General features: G+C 41.0%; 1 protein-coding gene across 1 annotated transcript; it reads left to right on the forward strand.

The window, feature by feature from the left end:
• Positions 1–334: 334 nt before the first annotated feature.
• Positions 335–20,475, forward strand: LOC142098305 (sterol 26-hydroxylase, mitochondrial-like). Its single transcript, XM_075181036.1, has 9 exons — positions 335–658; positions 9,902–10,092; positions 10,932–11,131; positions 14,367–14,564; positions 15,330–15,493; positions 16,333–16,499; positions 17,623–17,704; positions 18,429–18,629; positions 19,462–20,475. Exons 1-9 carry the CDS (start codon positions 440–442, stop codon positions 19,576–19,578), a joined length of 1,539 nt encoding a protein of 512 aa, XP_075037137.1. The 5' UTR covers positions 335–439; the 3' UTR covers positions 19,579–20,475.
• The last annotated feature ends 21 nt before the right edge of the window (positions 20,476–20,496 follow it).

Below are 20,496 nucleotides of genomic sequence, written 5' to 3' on the forward strand. Positions count from 1 at the left end.
TCTATATGTTTAATTTACACCCCCGGGCATACAAGCACGGACTGGTATCAATGGAGCTTAGTTGTATTAAATAATTATATCATTAATTACTACTAAATGTTATTCCGGGTCACTTTTTTTTTTATATTGGTTTTTGTCTTTCCGATTATCTTTTCCTCGGAAATGTTTTAGAGAACAGGTAGTAAAACGAAACTGCTCAATACCTTGTAGAATTGGACAATGACGGAGTTAGGCGCTAGGACCCGGCTGCTCTGTCCTGACGGTGTCTGTCAGCTCCCTCCTCAGCTCCCTCCTCAGCTCCCTCCTCTTACTTTAGAATTCACAAATACTTGGGCACAGTATGTTGCAATAGATGATAGACAGTTAAGACTGAACTTCATAGACCCAGGACTCCAGCTGGAGGTGATTTATTGAGAGATATCCCGGACAGAGTTGCAGGATGATGATAACTTTGCTCAGGAGAGTAAGTCGCACCTTGTCGCAGCCGCCACGCAGGCTGAGCGCACTGAGGTACAAGGCATCTCTGGGGGTCGCAGGAGAAGACATACAACAGGACAGGAGACTGAAGACTATTGATGACTTACCTGGTCCCAGTCAGCTGGAATCACTGTACTGGCTTTTCTTGAAAGGATTCCTGTTTCGTATCCACGAGCTGCAGGTGAGTGATCTTTCTACATGTATGACTGATATATGTACATCTGTATTACCAGCCTACACTGATTCGTATATAAACAGATGACACACAGCAATCTCCAGGTATATGCTGCATCTGTGTCTCACCATTATTGCAGGGCCATCTTAACAACATTATGGGCCCCCGGGGCAAAGCAGTGCACCGGGGCCGCTAGATTTAGATATAGATATATAGATGTATACAGATATAGATATAGATATATAGAGATAGAGATAGATAGATGTACTTGCTTGTGACCCTTGAAGGTTTTTTTTGCAGGTTTTTTTCTTTTGCAGGATTATTTATTCTCATTAAGAGCTGTGCCTATGGGGCCCCTTTGCCCGTGGGGCCCCCGGGCAACTGCCCATCGTGCCCAATGGAAAAGATGGCCCTGCATTATTGACTAGTGGGCTTTCCACGCGTGTTTATATTAATCAGCTCCCAGTGTAACAGTGAAACTTGACATATTTTTTAGATAGAGTGAACCACACTATATGATCTTGAATAAGCTCTGTTAGTATAATAACAACGTACACTCTGCTACAGAGCCAGGGTGCAATAACTGTTGAACATCCTAACGCCTGTCCTAGATATTTAAACTTTTCCATAGACATTTGCAATTAAAAAAATAAAAAAAAATGGATCAAAGTGTACTTTTGTTCAATGGTGATTTCTTGAATATTTCCAGCTACAAATCAGAATATCCAGTACTAGAAAATACATATTGCAATCACCAATCCAATTTTAGAAGCATTTTCTAATTCAGAAGACTTAATCACATAGTGTAGGTTATAGGTTTTGACTCATCAACCAGGAAAATATATATTCTTTAGGGGTGTATTACATAATGGTCTTGTGTGAGTATCTCCAATGCTTCTTGTATGTTATACTGGTTTGAATTATTTGAGAGAAACAATGTTTGGGGTGTTGGAGTCATTGTTAAGTTCTGAATGTTTGGTGCTCAGGGCGCCCAGGAAGTCGCTCATTAAGTAGCCTATAAAATGCTTTATGTTAATGAAAACCTGCAGCTTCTACAATGTTTATAAAGCTTTGATTGTAAAACTATAAATTTCCATTCCCTTACATGCTCCGTACCGGCAATATTAGATTTGCCCTTCACCCACTAGGTATTATTGTTTGGGTTGATTGGGGCAGCATGGTGGCTCAGTGGTTAGCACTTCTGCCTCACAGCACTGGGATCATGAGTTCAATTCCCGACCATGGCCTTATCTGTGTGGAGTTTGTATGTTCGTCCTGTGTTTGCGTGGGTTTCCTCCGGGTGCTCTGGTTTCCTCCCACACTCCAAAAACATACACGTAGGTTAATTGGGTGCTATCAAAATTGACCCTAGTCTCTCCCTCTCTGTCTGTCTGTGTCTCTCTCCCTCTCTGTCTGTGTCTCTCTCCCTCTCTGTCTGTCTGTATGTGTGTGTGTGTCTATATTAGGGAATTTAGACTGTAAGCTCCAATGGGGCAGGGACTGATGTGAATGGGTTCTCTGTACAGCGCTGCGGAATTAGTGGCGCTATATAAATAAATGATGATGATGATGATGGTTTGTGCTATAGCACTGTCTGTTCTGATCTACATTCTACACATTTCCAGCAAGTCATCACGTATTACAACCGCAAGGGATGACCCTAACGGTGTGCCTCATCTACCGCACTTCAATAATCTCACTCTGCAAAATGAAATCCCGTTCTCACTGCTTAACAACACGAGGGCACCTTCCCCCACTGGGCACGGAACTTCCTCGCTCCATCGAACAAATTCTGCTCTACGGCAAACACCACCGTCTACAGGAGATTCCTGGTGACCTCTTTAGCTTTTATCACCAAGAACATTGTGTGGTTCTGTCGTCTTTGAAGATGTTTTGTTGCCAAAGAGACATGTCCAGGTGACACCCCTTTAATGTCTGTAAACACCTATGGCTGCCTTTTTCAAAATCTGACTCGCAAGCGTGGAAAATGATATCCTCTCCCATAGATCCGACCATCTAAAATGACCCGTTCCAACTGGTAGAAAAATATCACTGCTCCGGATACTGTCATTGCAGTTACCTGGGGTTAATGGGTGTCAAGTGTGTTTTGCAAAATTGAATGTACTCAGCAAAGGTGACCGCAATTGTAAATTAATCAGGAAGTTTGATAACGCTGTAAAATGAGTCACGTGGGTGGGTCAGAGAGTGATATAAATATTGCAGTGTGACTGGAACTTTCTGTCCCATTTCAAACAAACAACACCGTATACAGTATGGTTAATCCATCCATAGGAAATTAAAATACTTTTAAAAAGAAAAAGTGGAGGTGTTGACCACAGCAACCAATAAGATTCCAGCTATCATTTATCTAGTACGTTCTAGAACATAATAGCTAAAATCTGATTGGTTGCTATGGGCAACATCTCCCTTTCCTTCCTAGAAAGTTTGATACATTTACCCCTTGTTACCACATCCTATAAAGGAAATGAAGTACACTGCCAGCAGGGGGTCAGCACTGTACACATTGCATCTGTCATTGTTAACAGCTGGGGTGATTGGACGTTGTTCCTTTAAGACCCTATTGGTTAATTTGCTTTATTTTCTAGTTTTGGTCCTGAAACTGTGTAAGATTACATCTGGGTGGGGATAGTTTGTGTTTTTTTTTATAAAGTTTTAATTTGGAATTTGTTTCCTCCACTCCCTAACATGTCCTGGCTGTTAGAAAACAATACAACAATCAAATAACTAAAGTTCTGGATGCTACAAGCTTACACTGTAGGCCAGTGCATGTATTTCCTGTACGCAGTCATCCGTGACGGAGGCTCCAGGATAAGGACGTATACTCTGCTCTTGCTTCTAGCTTGGATCACATCTGACGTCCACAACCAAACAAGGTGTCTGAGTTGTTGAGAGGTTTTTCCTTTTTCTGGCAATTGTCTGGAAAGTGCGTTTCTTCTGATGAGTCCATACTTCAAAGCAAGGAGTCAGTTTGGGTTTGAATGAAGTATATTTTGAATGTTTGTAGGCGGTTTTCTTGCATTATCAGTTTGTTAGTGATTTGAGGTCATTAAAGTTGGGGGGGGAAGAGGTAAAGAATTTGTGTAATGACCTTTAAATGATTTCATCTGTTGCCTCTGAGAATGAAGCATAAGTGCAAGAACAAGTGAGAGGTCTCGATTTTCTGGCAGCTGTCTGACAAGTACATTGTTTAACACAAGGATGTAGGAATACAAAATATATCTACATTGTTAATATTATTATTATTATTATTATTATTAATATTATTATTTTTTGTTATTATTATTATCTTTCTTCTATGGTGTAAATTTCTGTAAACAGTTGTGATTTCTTTTTGTACTTTACTCTGGATTAGGGTTTACCTGTTCCCAGAAAGGATCCGGAGGTTCCCAAAGTCTCTTCCTTCGGGATTCGCCCTCCGGGTCATTGTGTGACTGTCCTGGGTCCTGTTTCTCTACTAATAAGGTGGTAGCTGCCGTAATTGGATTTTTCTTCATCTTAATCTTGCTCATGTTGGTTAGCGCCTGACGTCACTTCAGATCAGGCCCTGCAGTATAGTTAGCCCGCGACTGTTAAGCCCTAGTAAGGGGAGTTTTGAATTTGTAATTAATTTAGGTCCTTACTTTGATTCCTTCTCGCTACTCAGAGACTTCGGAGGGAAAGAAAACTGTTAAAAACACATAACCGTGTGTGGAGCTTGTGACGGACAGAAAGTGATTATACAGAAACATTTTATACGGACCGTATCCCTACAGAAGATAGTTTGTTGCAAACCCCAACACAGGTTAATTAGAATGGATGAGAAACACATTTTGTATCAGTTAGTGAAAGTCAGACAACTCAATGGGTTAAAAGAACAAGATCCCGTAGAGGATTAAACTGGGATAACACTGATGTATAGAATCAGGTGATGCTTTGTCGTCTGAAGAGAACAAACAGTGATGCTATAGGCAGCATTACAAAGCTGTATGCAAATACGCTTACAAAAACAAGTAATTTGTCCCGTGCCTGTAGATCAGAAATGAACAGGACTCTTTCTGGTAGAAAAACAGTCGAGAGACTTCCGGATGTCCTAGACAAAACATTTTCACATGGTGTCTGTAAGTTCTACCTTCACTGGGGTTGAATTTTGAGATTTCTGAACATCAATAGATTAACCGGATACTTATCGTCACATTCCATCTGTATCTCCACTTTCCCAGATCCTGCAGTATGGGACATCATTTCCAGCTTATATGTCTATCATTTGGCTTTTTAACTTCCCTCAGGATATTCACAAACGTGTTGGTGGTCCTGAGGGCTGCACTCAGGGAGCAGGGAATTGGTGATGACCTACCTAGACAATCTCCTAGTAGTAGGAAAATCAGAAAACCAAGCCAAGACATGCATGGCAATTATATTTTTATAGAGACATGGCTGGATCCTAGATGTCAGAACAGTCAAACAATCATCATTTGGCTTCTCTAGTCCAATCACAGCAACAATCCTGTCTATGACTCCTAGGAACGTTCTCCTCAACCACATTGGGACCTCCTGTCACGAGCCGCGGCGGTACTCACAGCCGCTGCGGCTCGCTTCCTGTCGGTCCCAACGTCCCGGCCGTCACCATGACGACCGGGACGTCATTTCCTTCCAACTCCCGACCGTTGCCGAGGCAACGGTCGGACGCTTCCTCAGCGCCGTGTCCTGGCAGCCAGGCGCGCATGCGCTCTAGGGACAATCAGGCAGATTTAGCCTGTGGCTGAATTAGCAGGCATTAGCCTGCAGGTGTGGATTTCAGGGCTAAGCCCTGATTGGTCTTGCTAGGTGCTGGCAATTAGCCTACAAGTGTGGCCATGTCTAGGGGCAGGTTCTGATTGGTTGTGGGTTGTATTTAAGGCAATGAGGTCTGCTGCCTCATTGCCGGTTATAGCTTCTGTGCTCCAGTCTGCTGACCTGCTTGTTCCAGTTCCTGTTTCCTGTATCTACGTTTTGACTTCCCGTGTATGACCCTTGGCTTCGTATTTGACTTCGCTTGTGTTTCCTGTGACCCTGATCCTTGGCTCGTTTACCCGTTCTGCTACTTTGCCTGTGACCTTTGACCTCTGCGTGGACCTGACTCTTCTTGTCTGGGTTCTCCCCAGCCGGTACACACTTCACGACCCTCTGTCAGTCTGCAGCCCAGTCTGTCCCCACCATCAGGGGCTCCAGTGAACACCTGACTGGCAGAGTAGACTCCGGGTTGTGTTGTGCCGGCTGCAGGGGTTCCTAACACCTCCATTATGTTTTAGAAGCTAGAACCCTTTGACCCATTACAGAAAGTATCAGTCAATAGACGTACTCTCAAAGCAATGTTATCGATAGCCTTTACATCTGCCAGAAGAGGGAGAGAACTTCAAGCATTATATACAAGGTACCGCCCTTAAACATACAAGGTGGTTCTATAAACAAATCCTGTTTTTTGTACTTTGCTTTTTTTAACCAAAAGTAGACTAGTTTACAAATTTCATGTGAACCAGGAAATTGTACTTCCTACTTAATGTCCAGAGCCAATTAATGAGAGGGAACGTTGCATACTTTGGTCTTGGAAGACAACTTATAATGTTATGTATTAACAACTTAATGTTATAATCTTATGCAACTTGCCCGTATCTCTTCAGAAAAGATAATCACTTTGTACTTCTCGAATGTCCAAAACAAGATCAAGTTCCTTCCAAGAGTACGTTGGCAAGATTCCCAGACGTTATTGCACAGGCTTATAAGAATAAAGTTCGTGAAGTTCCAAAAACCATTGAGGGCACATTCCACGAGACTAGTGACGACATTTTGAGCTCCCAATGCTCAGGCATCACCAGAAGACCTTCCTAAAGCAGCGGTTTGATCGCCAGTTCATATGTTTTCCACACACTATCTTCTGGATGATATGACTTCTGAAGATAGAAAAAATCTTCAAACCATTGTTCAATAAAATCACTTCTTTTGTGTGTATAAATTGATTAGTGTGGATTGTTTTTGGTTTTTAATCCCCCAATCAACATATTAATGGCTTCGGTAGATCCCACACGTAAGGACCGCCATGGAGTCTGATCAGGAAGGATACAAATTATGTTTACCTAATAATTTCTTCCCCTGGTAGAACTCCATAGCAACCATTCATTTTCCCACCCATGTATTTTGGAGATAATCTGCAGAAAAAGGTTGGGAAGACTCTCAGAATATAATGAAGGATAGAGGAGCCACAGTAACTTCTGGGGGGTGTCAACTTTTTTTTTTAAACCCCCTTTCTATGCTCTGCTGACTAGGGGACTAAACCCTTATGGCTGTCATGGGTTCTTGAAAGAAAATAAAGGTTCAGGTAAACATAATTTGCGTCTGTTTATCTTTTATTTATTTTTTAGCCCCATATTTAAAATATTACTTTGTAGTTCTGATGTGTTGATACTCTTAATACTAGTCTTTGAAGGCTATTCTACTTGAAAGTTTATTCATCCCTTAGTATGATTGTAATGATTAAGATTTATCTTTTGCATATACTACAAAAAGTGGACTTTTTCATAAATAAGTTAAACCTAATAATTTAGGGCCTCATTTAGTGTCGGACGCAAAGTCCATTTCAGGCGCATTGTGCACATTTCCACTGACGCGCATGCGCAGTAAGCATCAGTTCCGTCTGCTTTTCAGATGCAGTTTACACTGCGACAGCGTCTCAGTACGAGGGAAACTGCGGAACACACAGTTATGTAGGCGTGACGTGAATAATTTAGATACTATGGGCGTCTACCCACAAAAACAACCCTAGACGGATCAAGACTCAGACGGAACACGCGTCAAAAAAGACTGAAAAAGTACGTCAGGAATTAGGTGGCGCGAGTAGTTAGCTAGCTGTAGGAACTGGTCGCAGCTCAGTAGGGTGTTACGAGTGGGACGCAACTGGGGTTGCATGCCACTCATAATACCCTACCAAGCTGCGGGACATTCCCACTCCTGCTCTTGCATGTACATCTTAAACGCACATTGCGTCCGACTCTAAATGAGGCCCTTAATGTTTAAAAATGCCTGCAAAGTAACTGATAAGCTGAGCTCTTTTACAGGATAATAGAGTAAGGCTAAAAACATCAAAATCAAAGAAATACTTAATTTATTAAATGGTAATACTCAATTTGCTAAAAGCCTATAATCACAGTATTAAAGTCATTTTATCGCTTACCAATAATCATTGTCCGCTGCGATTTTGTGTGGTTCCAACGCACAATTAGATTTAATAGCAAAATATAGCAGGATGCAACAAATAACAATTCAATAAAATAAGTAGAGCCGATTACATATGCAGGCGCCCTGGATCCAGCATACAGTCATTCCTGAAGTCTGTGCTCAAGAAGACTGACTGTTGGTGCCAGAACTCCTGCTTATATACAGTTGGTATGACATTGAAAACAATAGAGATGATTTGGCATGTTTCCATTGGTTCAGGCTTCAGGACAGTCTGGTATACTGCAGTTCATAGGTCAGTTCAAACGATGCCCTCCAAGGGTGGGGGTCAGCTCTCCAACAGATGCATACTAATCTTCCCGCCGAAAAGCTGGTTCAAACTGGTCTATTTGCATTACACACACAATAACATTATGATCATTAATTCCCTATAATCCATAACTCGCATACGCAAGGTGCAATCTCTTAGCCGATTGAAACGGATATCTGAGGATAAATAGGGGATTAGAATGATACTATACATGATATGTTGCCTGTATCCTGAACCTTAGATCTCACTAACGTGTATTTAACATTTTGATATTTAACTATAAACTCTATCAAATTTGATTATAAACGACTGTGTGTTGAAGCAATTTTTAAGGTTAACTATTTACAAGTAAATGTGTACGTGTATATGTGTGTGTGTGCGTTATTTATTGTGCGGTCGCGTCATAACACGTGGCGTACTAATCACAAGTGCATGATAAAATATTAATCAATCTGATTTACTTCATCCAATTATTTGACTTTGACAACAGTGTTGAACAATAAAAATATTATATATATATATATATATATATATATATATATATATATAATCTTGCAATGGTGCACATGTAGATTCCTGGCGTTGTCGGCCTGTTAGATGAAAACTTGAACACAACACAAAAGTCAGCAAGCTTGTTAGTTAACAGTAGTATTTACCTAGCAACACTTAGAATATTAGTAATTTGGAGGTAACGGTCTCTGTGGTTAGAATGATATTATATAGGAATAGAGGCGTTTCAGATAACTATACTCTACATATAGCATTTAGCCACTATCTTTAATGATGAAGTTTCAGTAGGGACTGGTCCTTGAAGAGTAACATCATCATTATCATCTACTTTTATATATATATATAGTGACAGCAAATTCTGTAGCACTTTATAATTGGGAGCAAACAGTAATAAAACAATACTGGGTAATACTGACAGACAGAGAAGGGCCCTGCTCGTAAGATTATAATCTATGGGAGCGCATCAGTTCATATTTTTTTACTAAGGATACCCTGTTCCTTCCTTCACTGATGAGAACAGTAATATATTCTCTGCTTCAGTTGAGATCTGTTGCTTTTAATATAAAGTATGTACAATTTCCTAACACTTAGAATCCCGAAATCGGGACAAAATTAGCTCTGCCCCCGTTATACGAGAGGGGACACAGCCGAGGGCGCAAAACTGAAGAGGAGCACACAGAAGTGAATATTTTAGTTTAATTTGGTTACAGTTGAGGATTTGGGGGTGTCCATCTTTTTTTTTGCCCCAGGACTTAACGTTTCTAGTGACTGCTCTGAATATGGGGTACGATTTTTGGTACCTCTACTCTAAGAAGAAAAACTCAATACGATTCGAAGTGGGCAACCTAGGTAAAAGTTATGGAAGAGTTAAAGGTGAAGGAGGTTCAAAAAAACTATATTCATTTACTGTAGGGAGCAAAAGGGATTTCAGGAGTGACCTAACAGATATAGAAATCTATAAAAAACTATAATCTATTATTTTTAATAGCCTTATGCTATCTGTCTCATCATAGTAATCCATGTTTTTGTTTGGGAGGGGGCGTGACATTTTTCAACAATGCAAATTTTTGTACTTGGGGACTGTCTACAACTGGGCACGTGTGATTAATGGAACACCGCTATAACCAGTGTATCCTAGCCTTTATATGACCATCCGTAGACCTGTCTTCTGCAGGCGAATGACGTTGTCCCCCGACCTGACATGACTTGTGGTCTTCTTTTAGGTAAGGCAAAAAAAGAAGTTTGGACCTATGTGGGGGGCTACCATTGGACATTATAAGATGGTTAATATCGCCTGCCCTGAGATCTTGGAGACGCTTCTAAAACAAGAAGGGAAATATCCGATGAGGGCTGACATGCTTCTGTGGAGGGAACACCGGAGTCTTAGAGGACATTTGTATGGACCATTATCTGAGTGAGTAACAATTACTGAAACCAACTGAGGCTTCATCAGTGAGTCACAAGAGATGCCAAATTCATGCACTGGGTAAATTAAAGGTTTATTTAATATGTCCGATAGATTAAAGCACACATAACATTTACAAATAAAATCTGGCTATTTTTGGGCTACCGATTACGAAGGTAATTTGTGACGATCATTGTGCGTGTGTGTTTGTCCCATGCAAGCAGCCAGTTTAGTGGTCAAATGCCATCATTTCGCAGACTATTGCTGATGAGGACGGTAATGAGCACATTAAAGAAGGTAACCCGTAGAGTGCCTATATCTGGGGGGCATAAAATTAGCCATGAAGTGTCTCCTGAACGTCCGTGAGACACTTTGCGGCGGAGATTTGCCAAAAATCTCTGCTGATTTTTCGTGCAAGGGATTGTTGCATGTGCTGCTTCATTGAGTAGACCCCCAAAAACGTTGTTCAAGGGGGGGAATTGCAATCTTGCTTTTTGCTTTTAATTGTCAAGGCCTATAGACATCTTGTAGATGTCACTGCTTCGTGGCAGAGACTGATCATAACCATAATTATCCTGCACACATCACTCTCGTAACAATCCAGATTGGAAAATCAGGAGAAATTAGGCCGTTTGCCAGTCTGTCCATGACAGTATTCACTCCCATAGTAGCCTAATTTTTGTAAACCATTATATTGAGCTCTGGTTCCGTGAGCCACTTGCTTTGGCGGTAGGGAGGTACAAGTTTGTGTGCGTGTGTTCTAGGATTAGTGTTGGGGGGTAGTTCAAGGACTTTTACTGTACAAACAATCTGATTAATGCTGCATCTGGTGCTATTCCTATCTATAGACAGGGTGATCGCTGGCTGAAGCTTCGCTCAGTACTCAACCAGAAGATGATAAAACCCACCGATGCAGCGTCTTATACAGAGGCTCTAAATGTCATCGTCCCTGACCTGCTGAACAGAATCAAACAGCTGAGAGCGGAGTCTCCATCGGGGCTTGTGGTCCACAATGTTGCCAGCCTGATGTATAATTATGCTTTTGAAAGTAAGTTAAGAGCCTCTGTTCATAGATGTACAATAACTGATATAAGTGATGGGAAAATAAAATATAAAATAAGTATATTAATACCGTCGGAGGAAGTCTAAAAACTTGTACGGGATGAAACGCGTTGGGCCCACCTCTGACGCTCTCTCCTTTGATAAACCCTGTGTGGTGATTCTCACAAGGACTCGTTGCATCAGTAAGCTTCTGTTCCAGACTTGTTTATTTAGCTGCACTATTGTTTGTTTTGATGGAATAAATGTTTTTTAAGGTCTTACACTATGTTGCTGTTTTACATATTTTCTGGGTTCACAATCAGAATACACAAAGGAGATTTGGATCTAAAAAGAAACCTATTGAGAGAGGAGATGTACGTTCTATTATACGATAGTCGCTACATAGGCAATTTATTTATCACGGGTGAGGTGTCTAAACACGGGAGCAACGTCTCTGTTCACATGAAGACGGTATTTGTGGTGGAATTTCACAGATTCTTAGGACATTGCTTGAGAAGGAAAATATCTCCTGATATAAAAACACTTTATAAGTGTGGCGCCTGCACGGGTGTTTAATTTGAAGAAAACAATATTGCACTATTTTTTTATTTTTAGTTTTATGTCAACATGCCTAAATACATGATGCTGGGATCTACTGGATCACCATACTGTCCTTATCGCCTGTTTCTAATCCTTTATATGGTACGCAGGTTTTATTGATTGAAATTAGATTGCAAGTCAAAATTATTGCACTACGAGGAGCCTTGTTGTTCTTTTGTATTTTTCTACAGAATATATATATGTATAATTCGTGTGTATACAGATAGCATCGGTAGTATTCCAGCTACAAGGCTTGTCATACCTTGTGTAAACCTCTCAGCCACAGAAGCCAGTATCCTCAGCCCATCATATGATTGACTTCGTGTTCTCATTGTTCTTTGAAATAATTTATTTTCCTGTGTGAAATCAAAGCTCCTTAAACTCCTCCTCATCTGTTTCCTCACCCGTTAACGCAGGACCATTGTCAATCTGTTATGAGACATCTGCTAAGAAACAAGATAATATTCTACTTCCATGACCGACCTGGATTTATCCACCAGGAAGAGGCGCTAAAAAGAAAAGGACACAAAAGGAGGGAATGTGACCTTAATTGTGGCTATATGAAGTTGGGGGGTCTGAGTTATTAAGGAAAGTAAGGCAAAAAAGGAGTAAATATTCTCTGGGCCAAACCATGTTTCAATGCAATTGTAGTGGAATGTGTTAATTATGTGTGAAATAGTGCTCTGAAGCCGCATCTTCAATGAGCTGTGCAATGAAATGGGCTCTGAATTTGAGGTACTTCTGTACGATTCTAACATTGGGTGGTTATCCCGGGGAAAGGTGCTGAATCGTGTTTTTGCCATGCGTGTGGAATTAGCCCTGTTTTGGCGAGAGCACCAACATTGTCTTGCAGATTCGAAAATTCTGAGTTCATTCTCCTTTTTGGAGCACATGGCCGATACCTTCAACGCTCTCAATCATCTCAATCAGCAGATGCAGAGGGGTGAAGTCAACATCATCGAAGCAGAAGAAAACCTGAAGGCTGTTCAAAAAAAGCCACAAAAAACGAATGTAGCGCTCAAATCTAACTATCTCCTAGTGTGGCTAGTAGAGCATAAATAGCAGATCACGAGTGGTCAAATGTATAAAATAGTATTTAATATCACAATAAAATCATACATATATTACCTATTGATGCTTAAATGATGGTAATAGGAGGAAAGATATACAGAATCTACGTCACAGTGCACTGTGACATAGAGAAATATAACAATTCATTGGCTGTAAAAAACCATATGTAATAGTGCTCATGAGTCTATATTGTTGGAACCACACTGCTACTATTAGCAATATGTATAACAGCTGTGTACCCTGTAGCCGATATTGTGGTCAAAAAATATAAGAATTGAGCATTGCTCTGCAACTTCCTCCCAGAAAAAAATGCTGATTATTGCCGTAGTTATTAGTCCACATATAATAATAAACTTCTTCCGATGGATAATAATATCTATATAGCCATATGTATAGCTCCGTACGGAGTAAAGATAATCTGAAGCCTCCGCTTCCAGTTGGTTTTATAGTATTAGTTCACCATGAAAAGTGTATTCCACTTCATACCCCATAGATGGAGAAAGACACATAAATGAGTAAGATATATTATAGTACTCACTGTCTCTGATTGGAATTAGATGCGTCGTTCTACACACCCGTTAATTTATACCATTAGCGAATCATCTCCTTAAGATCACTGTGTGTCCGATGGTTATAGATTGGAGTCCCACTCCTTCATGATGCAGACTGGAATCGTGGGTGAATAATAGTGTAGCCTTTTAGGCTTTAGCGGAATACTCGCACGAATAACTTCACGCACTGCATCAGATGATGGTCCTTGTGTAATCCGCGGTTCACAGCTGCGTGTGTAGCCGCCTGACCCAACACTAACTGTGGTGGAAGAAAGCTCCAAGCGGAGAGAGGGGTATGAAGAGACCGTAGGATTCCAACGGAGTCACTTATTTACTCAACTCCTGCGTATGATGAGTGGAATATAGCCGGCACTTGAAGCATGTAGAAAATTAATAAAAATAGCACAATACGGTACCAAATATAATAAGAGACCAACTAAATAGTTGACTCTATGCCTCTAACGCGTTTCATTACGGAACGTAACTTCATCAGAGGGAATGTTCAAAAAAAGCCATCTTTATGGAAACGAAGAACAGAGACTGATAACTTTGCAAACTTTCCCCTGCTGGACGACTGTGTAAGATCGAAGATGAGATTGGAATCGGAGACATTTCTGTACCCGAAGAAATGAAGCAAGCAATTGCCATGCGCTTAGATGAGCTCGCAAAGTCTCTCAACAGATATTTATCCAGCATGAGTGAGACAGTCGTTCATGTTTAGTGTTAGTACCTCGACGAAATCATTGACCTTCAGCAGAGCCAGGTTCAGCAGCAACTCTTCAGAACAACAACCCTCGCAATGGTTTGGTGTCACCAAATCGTACCATACCTTCTTATTGCTAAGAAAGCCCTTGAGATACTCATACTGTTTGTTCCAACGTATCTTTGCGAGCAATCCTTTTCCAGGATGGTAGACATCAAAACGAAGAAAAGGAACAGACCCACTGCTTTAATGTGCTTCTAATCATTAATTTTGTCATTTCTAATTTAATCTCAAATGTGGTTGAAATCTGTCTCTAGGCATCTGCACCATCCTGTTTGAGACACGGCTAGGATGTCTGGACAGTCAGGTTCCAGAAGAGACCCAGAAATTCTTAAAGGCTGTATCCACAATGATGGAGAATGAGATTGTGGTCGAAAAGCTTCCTAAGTGGGCCAGCACTTGGCTTCCCTTCAAGGAACGATTTCTAAAATCCTGGGATACAATATTTACTTATGGTGAGTGAAACCCAGACTTGTGAGCTTCCGACCTTCAAGAAATTCCCAACTCTAATAGTCCTGTAAGTTATTAGAAAAGACATTTATTGGGTTATTCTACAAAGGTCCTAATAGCATTACATGCTTATAAAGATGTTATCATAAAAGTATCGCCTTCTGAAAAGGCTTTTATTGAAGAAATTACACCAAAAAAAATAATAATAAAAAAGAGTTAGGTCTATATTAAAGCAGATAGATTTTGTTTCTATTTAAGTAGCAAGTCAAGTACTCTTTAGGCACTTATCTGATCGTCATTTTCTTAGCTATCCTCCTACAAATCATTTTCTCCTTTCTAAAAGCTCTCTGGTTGGCAAACAAAAATGACTGCCAGACAGTCAAGTCTGCTACATAGGCTCACAGATCTTAGTACGTCATGCGATGGCAGAGAAAGGGAGGATGTCACAGTACAGACAGAGCTCAGAGGGGCATTCTAAAGCCACTCTGCTCACTACTTCATGTGTCATGTGACTGTGGTTGCCATGGTAGTCGAGCTATAAATCAATAGCAGCCTGAATAAGGAAAAATGGTAAATATCACCATTCTGCTGCCAGTGTGCTGTTAAAAAACCCAAAAACTTTCATGCAATTGCTGCTTTAAAGTAAATTATAAAGATGTCTTTGAAGTTTATCATGTCACTATAACCTTAGTATTACTCTAATTGGTCTTGTTGCATTCTTAATACAATATCTATTTTTGTGGAATAACTCATATTTCTCGGACTTGTAGGGACAAAGTTAATTGATCAGAAATTGGAGGACATTGAAGGACGTCTGCAGAGAGGTGATGACCTCGGTGGGGCTTATCTCACCCACCTGCTCACTGGCGGGAAGCTGGAGGTGAAGGACGTCTATGGGGTCATGCCCGAGCTGCTCCTAGCGGGCGTGGACACGGTATGTGTTGTACACTCACTCAGGTACTAACTGCAGGTCCCGGTTCTCCGTTCAGCCTGAGGTCCACTCATCTCTGTCCGCTCCCTTGCGCTTGCCATCTGCATAGAATCTCTAGCTGAGCAAATAAACTCCATGCACTGAAGCAAGGCATTATGGGACAGGTAGTAATGGAGCCTGCAGAGTGCAATGATACAATCAACATGATATGCAGACTCCAGGAAAAGCTATTTTAATATAATATGCAATGTATAATACAAGTGTCTAATACAGTAATCTAGTCTCTCCAAGCAACATTTTTGATATATTATTTTGTTTGTTATCATCATCATCACCATTTATTTATATAGCGCCAATGATTCCGCAGCGCTGTACAGAGAACTCACTCACATCAGTCCCTGCCCCATTGGAGCTTACAGTCTAAACTCCCTAACACACACACACAGACTGAGAGAGAGACTAGGGTCAATTTTGATAGCAGCCAATTAACCTACCAGTATGTTTTGGGAGTGTGGGAGGAAACCGGAGCACCCAGAGGAAACTCATGCAAACACGGGGAGAACATACAAACTCCACACAGATAAAGCTATGGTCAGGAATTGAACTCATGACCCCAGCGCTGTGAGGCAGAAGTGCTAACCACTGAGCCACCGTACTGCCCATAGCTTGGATTATTATTATTTTTTAAAATGACTTTGTGTTCTATTGACCATAAACAATAAATGGGAGACCTAGTAACATGCAGGTGAGGCCACACAAACATGGAAAGGGGGAGTTAGATGGGCCGAGCAATGTTGGACATTAGACGATAATAATGTTGGGTCTCTTCCTCCTCCCGTTAGACATCTAACACAGTCACCTGGGCTCTCTACTTGCTGTCCCGACACCCCGAGATTCAGCTCTCCCTGTATGAAGAGGTGATGAAGGTTACCCCGGGTGAGAAAGTTCCCACTTCAGAGGATCTCTCTAAAATGCCGCTACTTAAGGCAGTGATCAAGGAAACTCTGCGGTAAGGTTTTGCTTTGAATTAAAACGTATTTCAAATTGTGGAACAATAAACAGCCAAAGTGATAGAGCTACTAATAAATGTTCCAGCGAGATTTTATGCTGGAACAGAGGTCTCTGCTCCAGGCATATCGCACGAATTAGGCCCACTGTGTCCTGTCACGGAAAAAACAAAATAGGGAAAATTAATCATTTTAAATGACTTTTTGGCTTTCAAATATTTCCCTCTCTTGAGAAGAAGAGGAACAAGACAGCTTGACTGATGTCTGCAAATAATAGTCTTTGACAGAGCTGATAAACTTCAGATGCTAGAGCAAAGCATGATGGGACAGGTAGTTATTTGCGCCTAGAAATCTTATTAATGAAACATGGGCTCCTGCAGATCAAGCTTGATAACCTATAGAAAGTTTTGTTTTGTTTTTAACTTTTATTCATTTAAAAAAAACCAAAAAAAACATAGAATTTCACATATGACAGGATCCAAGTGAATCTATTGTTATAGAAATATTATTGTTTTTACTATTTCAAAAACATTTACTGACAATCGGAATTTATACATCACTTAGTATCTAGAAATTTAAACAGAACATCACGAGAATGAGTTGTTCTCAAGACAACCCTATTAAGATCCTTTAAAGTGTGGTGAATATACTGGGTAGTAGTATCATAGGAGATCAGAACTGTACTGCTCACTGCAGTTAAACATCTTTTAATTGGTTTTATTTTATTGTTTGCCTCTCAAAGCGTATCAACTGTTGATAACTCAAACTGTTAATAAGGTAAGATATTTCATACACTTTTCAGGAAATGTATCTAAGTCTATGGGAGGCTGAACCTGGAACAACCTTAAAGCAGGCATGTCACGTACACAGTGGAGGAAGCCATTTTGTGGGCGGGACCAGTGACCTCACTCAGGCACTGTCTAACTAACACTTCTGAGGCCGGTCTTGTATTCATGCGGTACTGGTTTCAGAGTGAATTGATAAGTTACATTTCTAATGAATAGTCTACAAACGGCTGCCTCCACTCCTCATCTCTAAAGCGGAAATCAATGTCAGGACCGACTAACAGCATTCTGGAATCCGATCGTACATCACCCTCTGTTATTGTGCTTTTTTTTAATCCAGTTTGTACCCAGTGATTCCAATAAACGGCAGAATACTGGTGGACAAGGACGTGGAGCTGGGGGGCTACGCGTTCCCCAAAGATGTAAGTACATTTCTATTTGCTCTCTGTGCTCTACTGATTATTCACTTGGAACTAAACATTTATTTAGTCAGTGTTGGGAACGATGGCATCATCTATGGCAGGCTCGGCTCACCTGTGGCACTCCAGGTGTTGTGAAACTACAAGTCCCAGCATACCCTTCCAGCAATAAGCTGCTATATATGGGCAAAGCATGCTGGGGCTTGTAGTTTTACAACACCTGGAGTGCCACAGGTCAGCCAAGCCTGAGCCATGGGAACAAGTCTTAGGGGGCTCTTTCAACGGGAATGTTACTATACTGGGCCTGATTCATTAAGGAACTTAGGCAAGAAATTTCTTACTTCAGTCTCCTGGACAAAACCATGTTACAATGCAAGGGGTGAAAACTAGTTTTCTATTTTGCACATAACTTAAATATTGACTGTTTTTTCATGTAACACAAAAATATCAACTTTAAATTTCAGTGTACAAATAAGCTATCAAGTTTGTGCGCTACATGAAAATACAGCCAGTATTTAACTTATGTGCAAAATAGAAAATTAGTTTTCACCCCTTGCATTGCAACATGGTTTTGTCCAGAAGACTTAAGAAATTTCTTGCCTAAGTTCCTTAATGAATGAGGCCCACTGAGTTTATATGAGCAATATCGTACGTTAACTGGCGTCATGCTGAGTGTAAAAAAAACAAAAAACCCAAAAAACGTCCTAAATCCACGTCTTCATTTTAGACACTATTCGTCCTATGCCACTACGTGATATCCCAAGACGAGGTCCACTTCCCAGAGCCGGACAGATTTGTTCCCCAGAGGTGGCTGCGGAGCGTGGGGATCACACACCACCCTTTCGGTTCCATCCCCTTTGGGTACGGGCCCAGGGGATGTTTGGGGCGCCGGGTGGCTGAGCTGGAGATGCATTTATCGCTGGCACAGGTGAGTTATAGGTAGTGGTACTATGGACTGTGATGATAGAATACAGTAAATTCATCATTTATTTAGCTTTCCACATGAATATAGGTAGGATTATGACCCCCGATGACCAACAGGGCACCCAAGAATAATTAGAATTTGTCCATAAATAAATAAGACATAAATGTGCCCTTGCCGTGAATGTGCGGTCATTGGATCCGTCGCTGTCTCGGATGGCTGTAACTGTCCTCACTGGACTTACATTTCACACAGACGGAGCAGAAGCTGATTCTCTCTCTCTCACAGGAGCTTCCTCCTCTTTCCGATGGAAAGTTAATGGAGGCCTCCGACACCTGTTCGGCCTGCGTATAACACGGCGATCCCTGACAGAAGAGCCGCGTGGGACCGTTACAGCCATCGAGGACCGCGGCAGTAACACAAGAAGCCATTTTACTTAACTGATTGAGCTTCACCAAAAAACTAATCTTTTTAGGCTGTGTTCAATCAGTTAAAGTACAATTTGGGGCATTTAAAGGCGCCATCTAAACAGCTTTCTGTAATACAGTGAAACATGTGTCACTAACAGATACCATAGTGCCAGAACATCTAATACAATGTGGCTGAGAAGCAGCAGCAACAACTAGTTCTCTCTAATCCTACATGAAACAAACAATATTTTAATTAGTTGCACAAAAATAATGTCCAATTTCTCAGCAGATACGTTGGTAGTTTTAAAAGAAAATGATTTCATTTGTACCATCATTTACTTACAGTTAAACTAGCGCTGAGGTCCGTGGGCTACGTATTTACATGTCTAATAGTGAACGGGTTTCTTTGGTTTCCTTTAAATCTACAGATAATAAAGACCTTCCAGGTGGTCCCGGACCCAGCAATGGGAGAAGTTAGAAGCAAATATCGTCTGACCCTCGTGTCGGACAGACCGATAGATTTGCAGTTTATTGATCGCCAATAAGAAGTGCGCAAAAATGTACATTAAATATTTATGAAGATGTCAACTATCAATGAAACTGTGAAGAATAAAAGCGTAAACAAGACAATCAGGGAGCTTCAGGCGCCAATTCACTGGACGAACACATACATGGGGGGAACATAGATATAATCTAGTACTGAGGTCACTGTGAGAACGATTGCCCCTAACAGAATCAGTTACCTGCGCAGAGATTAAGAGCAGGGTAACGAATGTCCATTCTGCCGGATGAGTGAAGATGTCGTATAAGAGAAGTCCGGCATAACGGTGAACAGGGCCTCCAAGAGGTATTTCGGGCCCCGAAACAGCAACTTCTGTGGGGCCCCGCCATATAGAAAGCGGCATGGCCACATGAGGTTGGTGGCTCCTCCCACAACAGAGGAAGGCCAGGGCCCCCAGGAATGCCCGGGGCCACGGTACTTTGTACCCTACATCAACTTCAAGAACTGACTGTTCACTCGCTGTTTAATATATTCTATCCCATGACAGGCGCCATTGTAACGAGATAATCCATGTTATTCAACTTGTGGTTTTAATGCGGCTGATCGGTGTAAATACTCCACAGCTCAGGAACTGTAAATTGCTGTTACGGTATAGAGCCAAAATCTGACACTGTAGTAACATCCAGTGTATATTATGTATTTTGAAGAATTATTAGGGCTGCATTAAGAAAAACAAAGCACTTACATATCTGATAACATTACTGTCTTCTAAGTTATCGCTGTAAATGGAACTTTTTCATGATGTGAACACTAGGTGGTGCTGTTCTCTTGTTGGCTATGGGTTATATTTTACTTTAAAGTGGACCGGTTATAAAATAAAACTTTATTTGTTTATTTTAAAATGTTTAATAAAACAGGAACACATTTTTTTCTTTTTTAATCACCTTTTATATTCTAATTC

This window comes from Mixophyes fleayi, chromosome 7 (assembly GCF_038048845.1).
Source record: "Mixophyes fleayi isolate aMixFle1 chromosome 7, aMixFle1.hap1, whole genome shotgun sequence".
Taxonomy (NCBI): Eukaryota; Metazoa; Chordata; class Amphibia; order Anura; family Limnodynastidae; genus Mixophyes; species Mixophyes fleayi.